Source organism: Carcharodon carcharias, chromosome 9 (genome assembly GCF_017639515.1).
Source record: "Carcharodon carcharias isolate sCarCar2 chromosome 9, sCarCar2.pri, whole genome shotgun sequence".
Taxonomy (NCBI): domain Eukaryota; kingdom Metazoa; phylum Chordata; class Chondrichthyes; order Lamniformes; family Lamnidae; genus Carcharodon; species Carcharodon carcharias.
In genome coordinates this window covers 19,914,872-19,932,117 of record NC_054475.1, presented here as the reverse complement: position 1 = coordinate 19,932,117, position 17,246 = coordinate 19,914,872, and the positions used below count along the sequence as shown (strand labels likewise).

General features: G+C 43.2%; 1 protein-coding gene across 3 annotated transcripts in view; it reads left to right on the top strand.

The window, feature by feature from the left end:
* strip1 (striatin interacting protein 1) overlaps window positions 1-17,246 on the top strand; it is a 127,145-nt gene that overhangs the window by 52,412 nt on the left and 57,487 nt on the right. For all 3 annotated transcript variants that reach the window (XM_041196357.1, XM_041196359.1, XM_041196358.1), the window contains 3 exons: window positions 4,061-4,281; window positions 5,176-5,241; window positions 10,595-10,658. In XM_041196357.1, the coding sequence (XP_041052291.1) occupies window positions 4,061-4,281; window positions 5,176-5,241; window positions 10,595-10,658 (351 nt within the window). The remainder of the gene's footprint in view (window positions 1-4,060; window positions 4,282-5,175; window positions 5,242-10,594; window positions 10,659-17,246) is intronic.

Sequence of the window (17,246 nt, the reverse complement as noted above, 5' to 3'; positions counted from 1 at the left end):
TGTGCACTGCGTAGTAGCTGGTGGATGCAGCAACTGGGGAACTGGAGACTGACTCTGGAGGAAAAGGTCGTAGCTTTGGCCAGATATTAACCTCAGGGGCCACTTCCTGTCAGGGAAGAGCCGCTGCGGTCTCCACTCTGCTTCGACAGCACCTGCCAGATCTGCAACTCCTATTACCTAGAAGAACAAGGGCAGCTGATGCGTGGGAACACCACAACCTGCAAATTCCCCTCTAACCCCACACCACTCTGACTTGGAACTATATCACCATTCCTTAAATGTCGCTGGGTCAAAATCCTGGAACTCCCTGCTGGGGTAGGCGATGGGGTAGTGGTGTTGTTGCTGGACTAGTAATCCAGAGACCCAGGGTAATGCTCTGGCAACCCGGTTTGAGTTCTGTCACGGCAGATGGTGGAATCCGAATTCAGTAAAAAAAAAACCTGGAATTAAAAGTCTAACGGTGACCATGGAACCGTTGTTGATTGTTCTAAAAACCCATCTGGTTCACCAATGTCCTTCAGGGAAGAAAATCTGTTGTCCTTAACTGGTCTGGCCTACACGTGACTCCAGACCCATAGCAATGTGGTTGACTCTTACATGCCCCCTGAAAGGGCCTAGCAAGCCACTCAGTTGTAACAAACTGCTACTAAATCTCAAAAAAAGAATGAAACAGGATGGACCACCCAGCATCGACCTGGGCACCAGAAACAACAATGGCAGTCTCAGCCTTGCCGACCCTGCAAAGTCCTCCTTACTAACATCTGGAGGCTTGTGCCAAAATTGGGAGAGATGTCTCACATTCTAGTTAAGCAACACCTGACATAATCACCCTTACAGAATCATACCTCACAGATAATGTCCCAGACACCATTATCACCATCCCTGGGTACGTCCTGTTCCACCAGCAGGACAGACCCAGCAGATCAGCAGCGGGAGAGTGGCATACAGTTGGGAGTTGCCTTAGGAGCCCTCAGCATCAACTCCGGGCCCCATGAAGCCTCATGGCATTAGGTCAAACATGGGCAATGTGATTACTGACAATCCTGCTGATTACCATGTACCGCCCTCCCTCAGCTGATGAATCATTGGTACTCCATGTTGAACACCACTTCGAGGAAGCACTGAGGGTGGCAAGGGTGCGGAATGTACTCCAGGTGGGGAGTTCAATGTCCATCACCAAGAGTGGCTCACTGATTGAGCTGCTGAGTCCTAAATGACATAGCTGCTAGACTGGGTCTGCGGCAGGTGGTGAGGGAACCAACAAGAGGGAAAAACATACTTGACCTCACCCTTACCAACCTGTCTGCTGCAGATGCATCTGTCCATGACAGTATTGGTAGGAGTGATCACTGCACAGTCGTGGAGACGAGGTCCCGCTTTCACATTGAGGATACCCTCAATCATGTTGTGTGGCACTACCACTGTGCTAAATGGGGTAGATTTCGAACAGATCTAGCAAGTCAAGACTGGGCATCCATGAGGCGCTGTTGGCCATCAGAATTGTACTCGAACACAACCTGTAACTTCATGGCCTGGCATATCCTACACTCTGCCATTACCATCAAGCCAGGGATCAACTCTGGTTCAATGACGATTGCAGGAGGGCATGCCAGGAGCAGCACCAGGCATACCTAAAAATGAGGTCAACCTGGTGAAGCTATAACATAGGACAACTTGCATGCCAAACAGCATAAGCAGTAAGCGATAGACAGGGCTAAGCGATGCCACAACCAGCAGATCAGATCTAAGCTCTGCAGCCCTGCCACATCCAGTCATGAATGGTTGTGGACAATTAAACAACTCACTGGAGGAGGAGGCTCCACAAATATCTCCATCCTCAATGATGAGCCCAGCACATCAGTGCAAAAGATAAGGCTGAAGCATTGCTACAATCTTCAGCCAGAAGTGCCGAGTGGATGATCCATCTTGGCTTCCTCCAGAGGTTCCCAGCATCAGAGATGCCAGTCTTCAGCCAATTCAATTCACTCCATGTGATATCAAGAAATGGATGAAGGCACTGGATACGGCAAAGGTTATGGGCCCTGACAATATTGCAACAATAGTACTGAAGACTTGTGCTCCAGAACTTGCCGTGCCCCTAGCTTAGCTGTTCCAGTACAGCTACAACCCGGCTATGTGGCAAATTGCCCAGGTATGTCCTGTACACACAAAGCAGGACAAATCTGACCTGGCCAATCACTGCCCCATCAGTCTACTCTCGATCATCAGTAAAGTAATGGAAGGGGTCATCAACAGTGCTATTAAGTGGCACTTGCTTAGCAATAACCTGCTTGCTGATGCTCAGTTTGCGTTCTGCCAGGGCCACTCAGCTCCTGAGCTCATTGGTTCAAACATGAACAAAAGAGCTGAACTCCCAAGGTGAGTTGAGAGTGACTGCCCTTGACATCAAGGCAGCATTTGATCGAGTGTGGCATCAAGGAACATTAGCAGAAGTGGAGTCAGTAGGAATCAGGGAAAACTCTTGACTGGTTGGAGTCATACCTAGCACAAAGGAAGATGGTTGTGGGTCTTGGAGGTCAGTCACCTCAGCTCCAAGACATCACTGCAGGAGTTCCTCAGGGGTAGTGTCCACAGCCCAACCATCTTCAGCTGCTTCATCAATGACCTTCCTTCCATCATAAGGTCAGAAGTGGGGATGTTTGCTGATGATTGCATGATGTTCAGCACCATTTGTGACTCCTCAGATACTGAAGCAGCCCATGTCCAAATGCAGCAAGACCTGGACAATATCCAGGATTGGGCAGTCAAGTGGCAAGTAGCATTCGCTCCACACAAGTGCCAGGCAATGACCATCTCCAACAAGAGAAAATCCAACCATTGCCCCTTGATGTTCAATGACATTACCATCATTGAATCCCCTACTATCAACATCCTGGGGGTTACCGTTGACCAGAAACTGAACTGGACTAGACATATAAACACTGACTATAAGAGCAAGTCAGAGGCTGGGAGTTGTGCAACAAATATCCCATCCCCTGACTCCCCGAAGTGTGTCCGCCACCTACAAGTCAGGAGTGTGATGGAATACTCCCCACTTGCCTGGATGAGTGCAGCTCCCACAACACTGAAGAAACTGGACACTATCCAGGACAAAACAGTCTGCTTAATTGGCACATCATCCACAAACATTCACTCCCTTCACCACAGATGCACATTAGCAGCAGTGTGCACCATCTACAAGATGCACTGCAGGAATTCACCAAGGCTCCTTTAACAGCACCTTCCAAACCCACGACCACTACCATCTAGAAGGACAAGGGCAGCAGATAGATGGGAACACCACCACCTGGAAGTTCCCCTCCAAGTCACTCACCATCCTGATCTGTAAATATATCGCCATTCCTTCACTGTCGATGGGTGAAAATCCTGGAACTCCCTTCCTAACAGCACTGTGGGTGTACCTACACCGCATGGACTGCAGTGGTTCAAGAAGGCAGCTCACCACCACCTTCTCAAGGGTAACTAGGGATGGGGCAATAAATGCTGACCCAGACAGTGAAGCCCACACCCTGTGAATGAATTTAAAAAAAAAACTCCCTGCCTACACCACATGGCATGCAGTGGTTCAAGAAAGCAGTTCACCACCACCACCTCAAGGGCAATTAGGGAAGGGCAATAAATTCTGGCCTTTTGACATCCCATGAATTAATGAATTAAAAAAAATACTTGCTGATTTCTTCTTGTATATTGATGGCCTCTAGTTGTGCTCTTCCCCACAAGAGGAAACTTATCTCTGTAAGGTCAACTGAGCAATAGTTAACACTTCATGTCATTTGTAAGATTAATGAAGGTTCAAATATCTGGAAATAGAAGTTGCAAAGGCTAATGGGGGTGAGAAGGGAAGCCAGGTGGAAATGGTAACAAGGATGGAATAAGCTACCAGAAAAGTAAATCATAAGTTTGAAGTAATTGAATATTTTCTACTGAAAAGGGATGGAGGGCATAAACCGATTGCTTGACAAAGTGTTAACAGGCTGTCGTACCTACTGACGTTTTCCTATTCATAAAATTAATTTTGTTTTTGTATTTTCCAACGCAGGCACTTATGAAACAGGATAACTTGGATGCTTATAATGAGAAAGATCCATACAAAACAGACGATCCTCGTGAGGATGATGATGAGAATGACGATAATGATAACTCTATTGAGGCAGAACCGTTTTCTTTGGAAAGGGAAGAGGTTTTACCACCACCAATCCCACATCCAACCACTGAACGATTATCACTCCCAAAGGGACTGCCTTGGGCACCAAAAGTAAGGTGAGGAGTTTCTGCTAATTGTTTGTTAAATGGGTCTGACTGGATTAGATATGCATTCTTAATTTATTTTGTTTTTCTGACTTAGATAAATTACTGTCCAGACATTAATGGTATTGCTAAAAATAACTTAGCAGTTTGTTCTCCTTTTCTTTTTGCTTTCTGGAAATGCTGGTTACCCCCCTGCCTTTTACACTCACAATGTATGTTTAATATGTGAACCTGTACACTAAGGCCAGGATTTTTCACTTCTGCAGTTGCCAACCTTTGATTTTCATTCCATTTAAAATGAGGGGGAAAGGGAATCGCATCTGACGAGTGCAGAATTGCCAGTCTGATTGTCATCAGGTTTCTCAGCTATGAAGAGAGTCCCCTCCAAGCCTGATCATACTCTCATTGGCATGAGCTTATGGAAAGAATAAGTGGATGGTGTTTTGGGGCATAAATCCACCCTGCTCATCGCTTTTCCTCTGAGCAGTGCGGCATAAAGCTGCCAGCAATATTGTGAGCTGGAGATGATGGAGGATCCAGCAATTTCTCCTCAATTTTTTTCATTGTACAAGGTATTTTCATTTGAATTTGCAATGCATTTTTTGTTTGGCTCCACACAGGTGATATTTTAAAGGGGGCAATTTATGAATGGCCTGTATGGCACCTCTCATGTTAGATGTGCAGCCGCACGTGTGTAGCTTACAGGGAGCATTGGAATTGATAAAATGATAATGAAAAACTTGTGCATATTTACAAAAAAGGAAACAATAACGGTTTTAATTTTTGCTCACTGATATCTTCAGTGGAATTTTAAATCATTTAATTTTGTAAAGTTTGTGCCAAAATTCTTAGCATTCTTCTGTTAGTTTTTTCCCCCATGATGATTTGGAACTTTTATCCCCACAGAGAAAAAGACATTGAAATGTTTTTAGAATCCAGTAGGAGCAAGTTCATCGGTTATACTTTAGGAAAGTGAGTATCCAATTCTCTTGTCCCATTGTCATCATTCCTTTTGATTTTCAGTGTGTTTTTAAGTTTTTATAGATGGAAACAAATTTTACCTGGCAGCTGATGAAGTAAATTGTGGTTACACTGCAAGGACTGGACACATGTCCCTAAGTCCCACTTATTTTTGGCAGTGTTCCTCGAGAGCTACATCACTGACCAGGTGTTCAGACATTCCACTCTTAACTGTTCACACCTGTATCTAAGAAGTGTTGTAGAATTTTTACATCCTTATTATTTTTTCAGATGTTTTTAAAGATGTTTTGTGCTCATGAAGGCTAGGGAAGGTAGAGTTTCTAAAATGAGTGTTTTTCATTTCATGCACTTAGCATAAGCATCCAGCAATCAAGTCAGTTATATAGTAATTGGGTGCAAAATAGTTTCTTCTATCCTACCTTAAATGCCTAATCCTCACTTCAACCTAAAAAAAAAGCACCCCTACTGTGCCACTATGGTTATTAATTTTACCTGCTCATATAAATCCTCCTTGGGCTTTGTAGAAAGATGGATTTCGGTATCCTGACGGATACAAGACAGATACAAGACACATGACAGATACAAGAAACCATCTGGGTTTTATCTTCCTTTGCAGGGCTCAGGTTGAATAAGTGAAATGCAGAGTACTGTAGATGCTGGAAATCTGAAATAAAACAAAAAATTCTGGAAAAAAAAATCAGGTTAGGTGGCATCTGTGTGTAGAAAGAAATAGAGTTAACATTTCAGGTCTGTGACCTTTCATTAGAACTGGGAAAAGTTAAAAATGTTGAGTAAGGGGCGGGTGGGTCAAGGACAGAAGGAAGAAGGAAGACAGGATAGATTGAACGACAGATAAATTAGTCTTCCAGGGCCAAGAGGAATGGAGATGGGGCAAGAAAATAACCAAAGCAATAAAAGATGTGCCTAGAGCAGGTTTGTTGCTGGCTGAAAGAAAAAAAAATGAAATGAGCAACACAAAGGAGACAAAATGGGGAACAGAGTTCATGTTCTGAAATTATTGAACTCCATGTTGAGTTCCAGAAGGCTGTAACGTGCCTAACTGGAAGATGAGTTGCTGTTCCTGACGCTTACTTTGATTTTCACTGGAACAGTGCAGCAGGCCAAGAACATGGAGGTTAGTGTGAGAGCAGGGTGGAGAATTAAAATGCTAGGCCATCAGAAGCTCAGTGTCATGCTTGCAGACAGAACAGGCGTTCATAAAGTGGTCACTCAATCTACGTTTGGCCTTCCCAATGAAGGGGAGACTACATTTTGAGCAGCGAATTTAGAAGACTAGATTGAAAGAAGTACACAGAAATCGCTGCTTCATGTGGAAGAAGTGAGGAGGGAGGGGGTAAAAGGACAGGTGTTACCTTCCCATACAATCTTAGGAGATGTACCATGGGAAGGGGATGGGATGTCAGGGGTAACTGAGAAGTGGACCATGATATCACAGAGAGAATGGTACCTTTGGAATGCTGGAAGGGGAGGGGAAGATGTTTTCGGTGGTGGCATCACGCTGAAGGTGACGAAAATGGTGGAAAATGATCTGTTGAAGATGGAGGGTGGAAGCTGAGGACAAGGTTAACCAATAGTTGTTCTAGGAGAGAGGGGAAGGGTGAGCGCAGAAGTGCAGGAAATATAGTGGACATGGTTGAGAGCCCTGTCAACTACAGTGGGGGGAAAAGACAGCACCTCAGAAGTACTGTTATGGAAGATTGCATCATCAGAAGAGATGCGACGGAGACAGATGAATGCTCATGGAACTGAAACGTTAATTTTGTTCCTTTCTCTACGCAGATCTTGTTTTTATTTCAGGATAAATCTGATTTGGCTTGACAAGCCATCTAGTAAAATGCTGGTTGTGTTGGAAATCTGAAACAAAAACAGAAATGCTAGAAATACTCAGTACCTGATGTAGAATCTCTCAAAAAAATAGCATTAAGGTTCCTGGTCAATGACCTTTCGTTAGAATTTTTGTCCCTGAGAGCCTAAGACAGGAGAAATTATTTTGGCAAATAAGAAAACGACGGAGACATTAAACAAATATTTTATACCTGTCTTCATAATAGAAAACATGAAAAGCAAACCAAAATATTTGAGCTCCAGGGGGCAAATGGGAGTAGGGAATGTGAAGTAATTAATATCAGTGCAGAAAAAATACTTAATTAAAAAGTACAAAATTAATGGGCCTCAAAGCTGATAAATCTGTGCTACCTGGTTGCCTATGTCCTAAGGTTCTAAAAGAGGTAGCTGCAGCAATAGTGGATATGTTGGTTGATTTTCCAGAATACCCTAGGCTCTACTGGAATTGCAAAAAATTGCAAGTTAGCAAAAGTAACTCTGCTATCCAAGAATGGGGAAGGAAGAGAACTAGGAAATACAGGCCTGTTAGCCAAACATCCATTGCCAGGGAAATGCTGGGATCTGTTGTTAAGGAAACTTGAGCAATACACTGAGAAAATCATTGTATGATCAGACAAAGTCAGCACTGTTTTAAGAATGGGAAATTGTATTTGACAAATTTATTAGAGTTTATTGTGGATGTAATAACTAGGTTAGATAAAGAGCAGCCAGTAGATTTTGTGTACTTGGATTTCCATAAGGCATTCGATGAGAAGCCACACAAAAGGTTAAAATGCAAATTAAGGGCTCATGTAATTGGGGGTAATAGCATGGATGGAGAATCAGTTAATGGACAGGAGGCAATGAGTAGGGATAAATGGGGCATTTTTAAGTTGGCAGGCTGTGACTCATCGAATGCCTTATTATTATAAACGCATTATTATAAAGTTTGAAGATGATGCAAAACTTGACAACATACTAGATATAGTTGCGCATAACATAGAACACAGGACAAAATGGACAGAATTATGGCAGATCGAGCTCAACGTAGCAAAGTATAATACAACAAGACAGTATACTATAAATGCCATGATTTGAGAAGCATAGTTGAGGAAGAGAGACCTTGGTGTCCATAGACACAACCTTAAAAGTGGCAGAGCAAGCTGATAAGATGCTTTAAAAAAAACAAATGGAGTGCTCGAGTTTATTACTGGAGAAATAGATTAGAAAAGCAAAGAGATTATGCAAAACTTTATAATTCACTGGTTAAGCCTCAGTTGGAGTATTTAAACCATCCTAGGGATCACACTTGAAAGATGTAAGGACCTTAGAAAGGGCAGGGAGGAGGTTTACCAGCATGAAAGCTTCCAGTTATGAGAGATTGGAAAGTTAGGACTGTTCTCCTTGGAACAGAGAAGATTAAAAGGTGACCTAACAGAGAGTTCAAGATGATGAGAGATGTTGATTGAGTAGACAGATGAGTGGATCAATAACCAGAGGTCATTGATTCAAAATCATTGGCAAAAGATCTAGGCGGGTGATGAAAAGGAATGCCCTCACTCTTAGTTGTTGAGATCTGGAATACTCTGCCTGAAAAAGTGGAAGCTGAGTTCATAAACAATTTTGAATGGGAGTTGGACAGGGACTTGTGGATGAGGTATTTGCAGGATTATGGTCAAAAAGTGAGGCTATGCTCTTTGAAAGAGCCAGCTCAGGCACAATGGACTGAATAACTTCCTGAGCGGTAGACTTCCATGATCTTTTGACAGAAGTCATTTATCTCATCAGCTCTTTTTGAGCAGCAAAAGACTGGCGTTATAATAATTATGTACAGTGTGTAGAATGGAAATAGGCCATTCTGCCCAACTTGTCAGTGCTGGTGTTTATGATTCACTCAAGCTTTCTTCCACCCTCCTTTTTAGTTTATGAACATAACCTTCTATTCCTTTTCCCCTTGTATACTCAACAAATGCTTCAACGCTATTCACTTCAAGTGAGCCCCACATTCCAACCAGTTTTTGGCTGATTAAATTTCTCCTGAATTCCCTGTTGGATTGTTCAGTGACTTTCTTATATCTTGTATTTATGGCAATATAACATTTATTGGTCTCCTCCAGAAGTGGAAATACCTTCTCTACCAATATGCTATTAAACCTCTTAATTTTTTTTTATCAGGTTACCCCCCAGCCTTCTCTTATCAATAGCAAAGAGCCCCAGCCTGTTCATCTTTAAAAGATTTGCCGATTTCTCCAGCTCAAGCCCAAAGTTACCTTTAACTTCTGCTTGCTGTGCACACCCAACTTCTTGCACTGTACGATTCCCTTTAAGATTGATGCACAGCTGTACATCAGAAAGAGGATATTGCTTGTTTGCTGGGTGTTTGTTCCCTGCACAACAGCAAGTCATTAAGAATGTTTCCTTTATTACGAGAGGGATTGAACATAAAAGTAAGGATGTTAGGCTTCAGTTATACAGGGCATTAGTGAGACCGCACCTCAAATACTGTGCAGTTTTGGTCTCCTTTTTAAAGGAAGGATGTAAATGAATTGGAGGCGGCTCAAAGGAGGTTTACTGGATTGATACTTGGTATGAGTGGGTTGCCTTATGAGGAAAGGACAGGTTGGACAGGCTGGGCTTGTTTCCACTGGAGTTTAGAAGAGTGAGGGGGTGACTTGCTTGAAGTATACAAGACCCTGAATGACCTTGACAAGATGGACTTTTATGTCCTAATCACTGCATGGTCATACACCTGTGCAGTTTCGAAGGAACATTGCTCAGATCTTTATTATTTCTCAGATCTATCTTAGCTGGTTATCCAGATGACAGCAGAACTGATGAGTTTCACTGGTCTACCAGAAGACCCCTTTTTCCTGGCACTTGGTGCCCCTGACCCCTGTAGCCATCTGTACTGCTCAGTAATACAAACTAAATACTGCTTTCAGTAATGTCATCGTGCGCATGTCCCCATCTTGGGTTTTGTGCTTTTTATTAATAGTTGAGTTATTGCCATTGGGCAATTGTGAAATGCCTGGTTTGTTGTTAGTTCAGATAGATTGGCAGTGACTTTTAACAGTAAATTTAGGAGACTGTCACTTGCAAGCCAACCTATAATATAGAAGATCCTATGTTTTTCCACACTGCTCATAAAATGTAGATCTTTGCCCCTCTGAGATGCTCTGTCTTGGCAGTAGCTGAGCAACCAGCAAATTGAGAGTATGGTGAATGATTTAAAATTAAACCTGGATGCTTCAAACAGATCTTTTTAAATGTGTCACTTTTTAAAACTGTGTTAATTCTGACTGTTCAATGTTGGAAAAATACAACAGTTGCATTAGCATGAAAAGATATTTAACATTTTGAGTAGAGAATCTTCCAAGATATTGGAGCCTGTGAATGGGAAGGATACGGATGTAGACTCAGAATTATAGGAGAATTGCATTGGAAATTTAAGATGCAATTGCGAAGACAGCTGCCTCTTTAAACTTTTTTTTCTTTGCAGTGACACTGATACTGTTGTTGGACTACCACGGCCCATCCACGAAAGTATCAAAACCCTTAAACAGGTAGGCGGGGAGATGCAGCTTTTAACTGCCCATAGCAACATTTCCTCAGAAAATTGTAAATATCGTTATACAACTTGTTTTCCATTTTGATACAAAAAGTGTAGATAGGAACTAATCTTCAGATTTTTTTTTTCTCTCCCTATTTTCCCATGCTCTGTATCAAAAAATACCACCACAGGCACCAACATTCCAATAACTTGCCTAAGTGACCACTCAGGTGTTAAACTAACTTTTTTGTGAATGAAAGCTGCCCTCTTTACTGAGTCTGACCTACATGCAACTCCAGTTCCCTGCCAAAGTAGGTGCCCTTCTCAAATGTAATTAGGGAGGGGCAACAAAAATGTTGGCTTAGCCGGCGACACCCACATCCAGTAAAGAATAAAAAAACTCTTAACTGCCCTTTTAAGTGGCCTAGCAAACTACTCAGTTTTATCAAACCACTAACTTGCAACACACCTCCTGACTCACCAAAGCCTGTCCACCATCTACAAGGCACACGTCAGGACTGTGATGGGATACTCTCCACTTGCCTGGATGAATGCAGCTCCAACAACACTCAAGAAGCTCGACACCAACCAGAACAAAGGCTGTTTGGTGTCCCATCCGCCACCTTAAACATTTACTTCCTCCACCCCCGACGCACAGTGACAATAGTGTATATCGTCCACAAGATACACTTAAGCAACGCACCAAGCAGCCTTCGACAATACTTTCTAAACCCACAACCTCTACCACATGGAAGGGCAGTTGCATGAGAACACCACTCGCTGCAATTTCCCCTCCAAGCCGCACATCATCCTGTTTTGGAACTATGCCTCTGTTCCTTCACTGTCACTGGGTCAAAATGCTAGAACTTACTTCCTAACAGCACCATGGGTGTACCTACATCAGAATGACTGCAGCTGTTCAAGAAGGCAGTTCACCACCACCTCCTCTGAGAATTCAGGATTGGCACAAAATGCTGATCTTGAAGCAACACTCAAATTCAATGAACAAAAAATATTTGTGGACAAGTAAAGCTTTTGTTGATTACCACTTAGAGCTCTCCTTCTGCTGATGAGTCAGTACCTCTTTACATTGAACATCACTTAGAAAAAGCATGGAGGGCAGCAAGAGTGGTTTGGTAGCACCATTGCTGGCTGAGGCCAAAAGAACATAGCAACCAGACTAAGCTTGTGGTAGGTGTGTTGAGAGAACTAACACAAGGGAGTAATCTTGACTTTTTTGATATCTGTCTACCTGTGGCAGATGCATCTGCCCTCCTGTGGGAGATGCATCTGCCCACGAAAGTATTGATAGGAGTGACTATGCAATAATCTTTGTGGAGATGAAGTCCCAACTTAACACTGAGTACACCCTCTGTAGTATTGTGTGGAACTACCACTATGCTAAATGGAATAGATCCAGGACTGATCTAGCAGCATCCTTGAGGTGCTCTGGGCTATCAGCAGCAACATAATGAATTCCATCATAATCTGTAACCAATCATGCCCAGCATATCAGTCACTTATCCATCATCATGAAACCATATATCTGACCCTGGTTGAATGAGTCTACTAGAACATGTTAGGAGCAGTATCAGGCACCTGTGAAAATGTGGTACCAACCTGATGATGCTACGACACAGGAATACGTGCTTGCTTGATAGTGAATTTGTATGTTGTCAATAGCTAACTGATTCCCAAATCTGAAGAATTAGGAGGAGGCTCTGAAATCCTGTCTCACTCAGTTGTGAATGCTGTTGTCAATTAAACAATTAAGGCGAGGGAAGTTCGATGAACATCATCTTCAAATTTGGCATAGGACAACAAGGAGTACAAAAGACAATGCCATATGATTTGCCACAAACCTAGCCAGTAGTGCAGATTGGATGATCCACCCATCATCCCATCATCAGCAGAGTGAAAAAAGGAATCGTCAACGGTGCCATCAAGTTGCACTAATTCACCAATACACTGTTTACCGATCTACTGTTGGATTTTGCCAAGACCATTCGGGTTTGGATCTGCTGCAGCCTTGACTGTGTGAAAATAGCACCTGGAGACCGTAACCACCACCTAGAAGCGAGAGAGGGAGCTGTTCCAGTGTGACGGGCTTCATTTCAATCGTGCTGGGACCAGTGTCCTGGCGAATCTAATAACTAAGGCTGTAGAGAGGGCTTTAAACTAAATAGAAAGGGGAGAGGGCTCTGGAGAGGGGATGCGTATGCTTACAAAGCAAAAGGATATGGCAGCATTGCAGGGCAGCTATTTAGGTAATGATACCCAGAGTGTGATAGGAAGGGACAGAGTATACAAACATTAAAAAAAGGCAGCAAATTGGGTCAAAAGGGGGAAAAATAGTAAAAAGGCAAAATTAATGTCTCTTAAATGAACATAGAATTCAGAACAAAATAAATGAATTAACGGCACAAATAGAGGTTAATGGGTATGATCTTATAGCCATTATGGAGACATGGTTACAAGGAAATCAAAGCTCGGAACTAAATATTCAGTGATATGTGACTTTTTGAAAGGACAGGCAGGAAGGAAAGGGTGATGGAATAAGTACGATTGCAAGAAATGACCTTGGATCGGAAGATGTAGTTTGCATATGGGTGGAGGTAAGAATCTACCCGGCTATGTGGAAGATTGCCCAGGTATGCCCAGTACTCAAAAAGCAGCACAAATCCAATCCGGCCAATTGCAGCACCCTCAGTCTACACTCGATCATTAGTAAAATAATGGAAGGGGTCATCAACAGTGCTATCAAGTGCCACTTGCTTAGCAGTAACCTGCTTACTGATGACCAGTTTAGGTTCTTCCAGGGCCACTCGGCTCCTGACCTCATTACACCCTTGGTTCAAACATGGACAAAAGAACTGAACTCCTAAGGTGAGGTGAGAGTGACTGCCCTTGATATCAAGGCAGCATTTGACTGTGTGTGGCATCAAGGAGCCCTAGAAAAACTGGAGTCAGTGGGAATTGGGGAAAACTCTCCTCTGGTTGGAGTCATACCTAGCACAAAGGAAGATGGCTGTAGTTGTTGGAGGGCAATCATCTCAGCTCCGACATCACTGCAGAAGTTACTCAGGATAGTGCCCTCGGCCCAACCATCTTCACCTTCTACAATGATTTTTTTCCATCATAAGGTCAGAAGCAGGGATGATCGCTGATTGCACAATGTTCACCATTCATGACTCAGATACTGAAGCAGTCCATGTCCAAGTGCAACAAGTTGTCCATCTACAAGGTATAAGTCAGTAGTGTGATGGAACACTTATCACTTGCCTGGATGAGTACAGCTGCCACAACACTTGAGAAGCTTGACACTGTCCAGGACAAAGCCCACTTGATTGGCACCACATCCACAAACACTCACTCCCTCCACCATCGTCGCACAGTAGCAGCAGTGTGTACCATCTACAAGATGCTCTGCAGGAATTTACCAAGGCTCCTTAGACAGCACCTTCCAAACCCACAACCACTACCATCTAGAAGGACAAGGGCAGCAGATTGATGGGAACACCACCACCTGGAAGTTCCCCTCTAAGTCACCCACCATCCTGTGTTGGAAATATATCATCGTTCCTTCACTGCTGGGTCAAAATCCTGGAACTCCCTTCCTAACAGCACTGCGGGTGTACCTTCACAACATGGACTGCAGCGGTTCAAGAAGGGAGCTCACCACCATCTTCTCAGGGGACAACTAAGGATGGGCAGTAAATGCTGGCCCAGCCAGCGAAGCCCACATCTCATGAATGAATAAAAAACAGGGGGTAGAAGTCACTGGTGGCTTATAGGCCCCCTAACAGTAGCTATACTGTAGAACAGAGAATAAATCAGGAGATAATGAGATCATGTAAAAAAAAAAGGCAGAACGTGAATCATGGGTGACTTTAATCTTCATGTAGATTCGGGAGATCAAATTGTCAGAGGTAGCCACGAGCAAGAATTCATAGAATGTATTTGGGACAGTTTCCAAGAATAATATGTTGTGGATCCAACCAAGGATTTTTGCTATATTCAATCTGGTAACATGTGGGAAAATGTGAGGTTATGCACTTTGGCTGAGCTGTGGACACAGCGCCACGTCAGGGAAGGGGAAAGGGAGGCAGTCACACCTGTTAAGGTAGGGTCTTTTGATTTGGAAAGTGGTCGGGGCAGGAGGGTGTGACTGTTGCTGAGGCAGATACGGGGACCCAGAGGGCAGGAGTGTGAGCCTCTACAATTGTCCAACAGGTTTGAGGTTCTTTCAGTTTGTTTGGATGAGAGTAGGGGCTCCAGAGTGCATGAGCTGACTGATGTGGCACTGTGGTACAGGAAGCCATTCAAGGGGAAGGAGCACAAAAGAATGTCATGGTAGTAGGTGACAGTATAGTGAGGGGTATTAATACTGTTCTCTGTAGCAAGGAGCGAGAGTCCAGACGGCTGTGTTGCCTGCCCAGTGCCAAGGTTCGCGACGTTTGCTCAGGGCTGGAGAGGAACTTGCAGTGAGAGGGGGCAGGATCCAGCGCTCATGGTCCACGTAATTACTAACGACATAGGCAGGATGAGGAAGGAGGCTCTGCATAGACAGTATGAGGAACTAGGCACCAAATTAAAAAGCAGAACCTCAAAGGTAATTATTTCTGGGTTATTAACTGAACCACGTGCTAATTGGCATACGGCAAATAAGATTAGAGAAATGAAGGTGTGACTCAAAGACTGGTGTGGGAGAAGTGCGTTCTAGTTCGTGGAGCACTGGCACTAGTATTGGGGAAAGTGGGATCTGTACCATTGGGACAGCCTACACCTGAACCATGCTGGGGCAGGTGTCCTTGTGAGCCGCCTAACTAGGGAAGTAGAAAGGGTTTTAAAATGGGGGCACGGGATCAAATATGGGAAGATGCAATAAACCAAAGAATAGTGACAATGCATTAATATGGGAAATGATAAACCGGCAGTGACAGGAAGGGGCAAAGCGTACAGATCTAAGAGTAATTCAGCAAATAAGGCTAGACACTGCAAAAATAATAAAAGGACAAAACAAAAGGTTCTTTATCTAAATGCATGTAGCATTCGAAACAAAACAGATGAACTGATAGTGCATATATAAATAAATAAATACGATCTAGAAACAAAATAAATACGATCTGATAGCCATTACAGAGATATGGCAACAGGAAGACATAGATTGGGACCTGAATATTGAAGGGTGAGAGACATTTAGGGAAGGACAGGAAGCTATGAAAAGGTGGAGGGATGGCTCTGTTAATTGATGGTATTAACACATTAAAGAGGGATGACCTAAATTTTGGAAACCAGGATGTAGAAGTGGCTTGGGTTGAGGTGAGAAGTCACTTATGTGAGTGGTGTGCAGGCCCCCTTAATTGTAACTACACGGTGGGACAGATATATAAAAGAAGAGATAATGGGAACTTGTCAGAAAGGTATAACAATAACCGTGGGGATTTTAATCTACATATAGACTGGAAAAATCAGATGGGCAAAGGTAACGTAGATGAGTTCATAGAATGTTTTTGGGATAGTTTCTTAGAGCCAACCAGAGAGCAGGCAAGACTAGACCTGTTATTGAACAATGAGATAGGATTAATTGATAGCCTCATAGTGAAGGCATCCCTAGGTAACGTTCGTAAGGCATGAAAGCGGAGCTAGCTAAGATGAACTGGTAACTGAGGTTAAGGGATAGGTCAATAGAAGTTCAGTGGCAGACATTTAAAGGGATATTTCAGAACTCACAGAATATGTACATAGATCATTGAAGGTGGCAGGATGTGGCGAGAGTAAGTTAATAAAGAATAAAGTATCTTGGGCTTTATTAATAGGGGCATGGAGTACAAGAGTCATGAGGTTATGCTGAATTTATATAAGACACTCATTAGACCTCAGCTGGAGTATTGTGTACAGTTCTGAGCAGCACACTGTAGGTAGGATGTGAATACATTGGAGAGAGTGCAGACGAGGTTTATAAGAATGGTTCCAGGGATGAGAAACTTCATCTATGAGGATAGATTGGAGAGGTTGGGACTGTTCTCCTTGGAGAGAAGAAGGCTAAGAAGAGATTTGAGAGATGCTTAAAATCATGAGTTGGCTGGACAGAGTAGATAGGGAGAAGCTGTCCCCGCTTGTAAAAAGATCAAGGATGAGAGGGCACAGATTTAAAGTGATTTGCAAAAGAAGCATATGTGACCTTTTTCTCACAACAAGTAATTTGGATCTGGAATGCACTGCTTGGAAGTGTGGTGGAGGCAGGTTCAATTGAGGCATTCAAGAGGGCATTAGATGATTATTTGAATAGAAACAATGTGCAGGGGTATGGGGAAAAGGCAGAGCAATGGCACTAGGTCATAATGCTCATTTGGAGAGCTGTGGCAAACACGATGAGCTGGATAACATCTTGTGCCATTAAAATTCTGTGATACATGTATTCCAATGAGAGAGAAAATTTCCAAGGGAAGGGCCCACCATTCGTGGATAACTAAACACGTTCAAGACAGTGTCATACTTAAAGAAAAAGCATATAATTGTGCAAAGACAGGTAGCAGGTAAGAAGATTGGAAAGAATATGAAGAATAGCAAAGAATGACAAAAAAGTTAATGAGGAGGG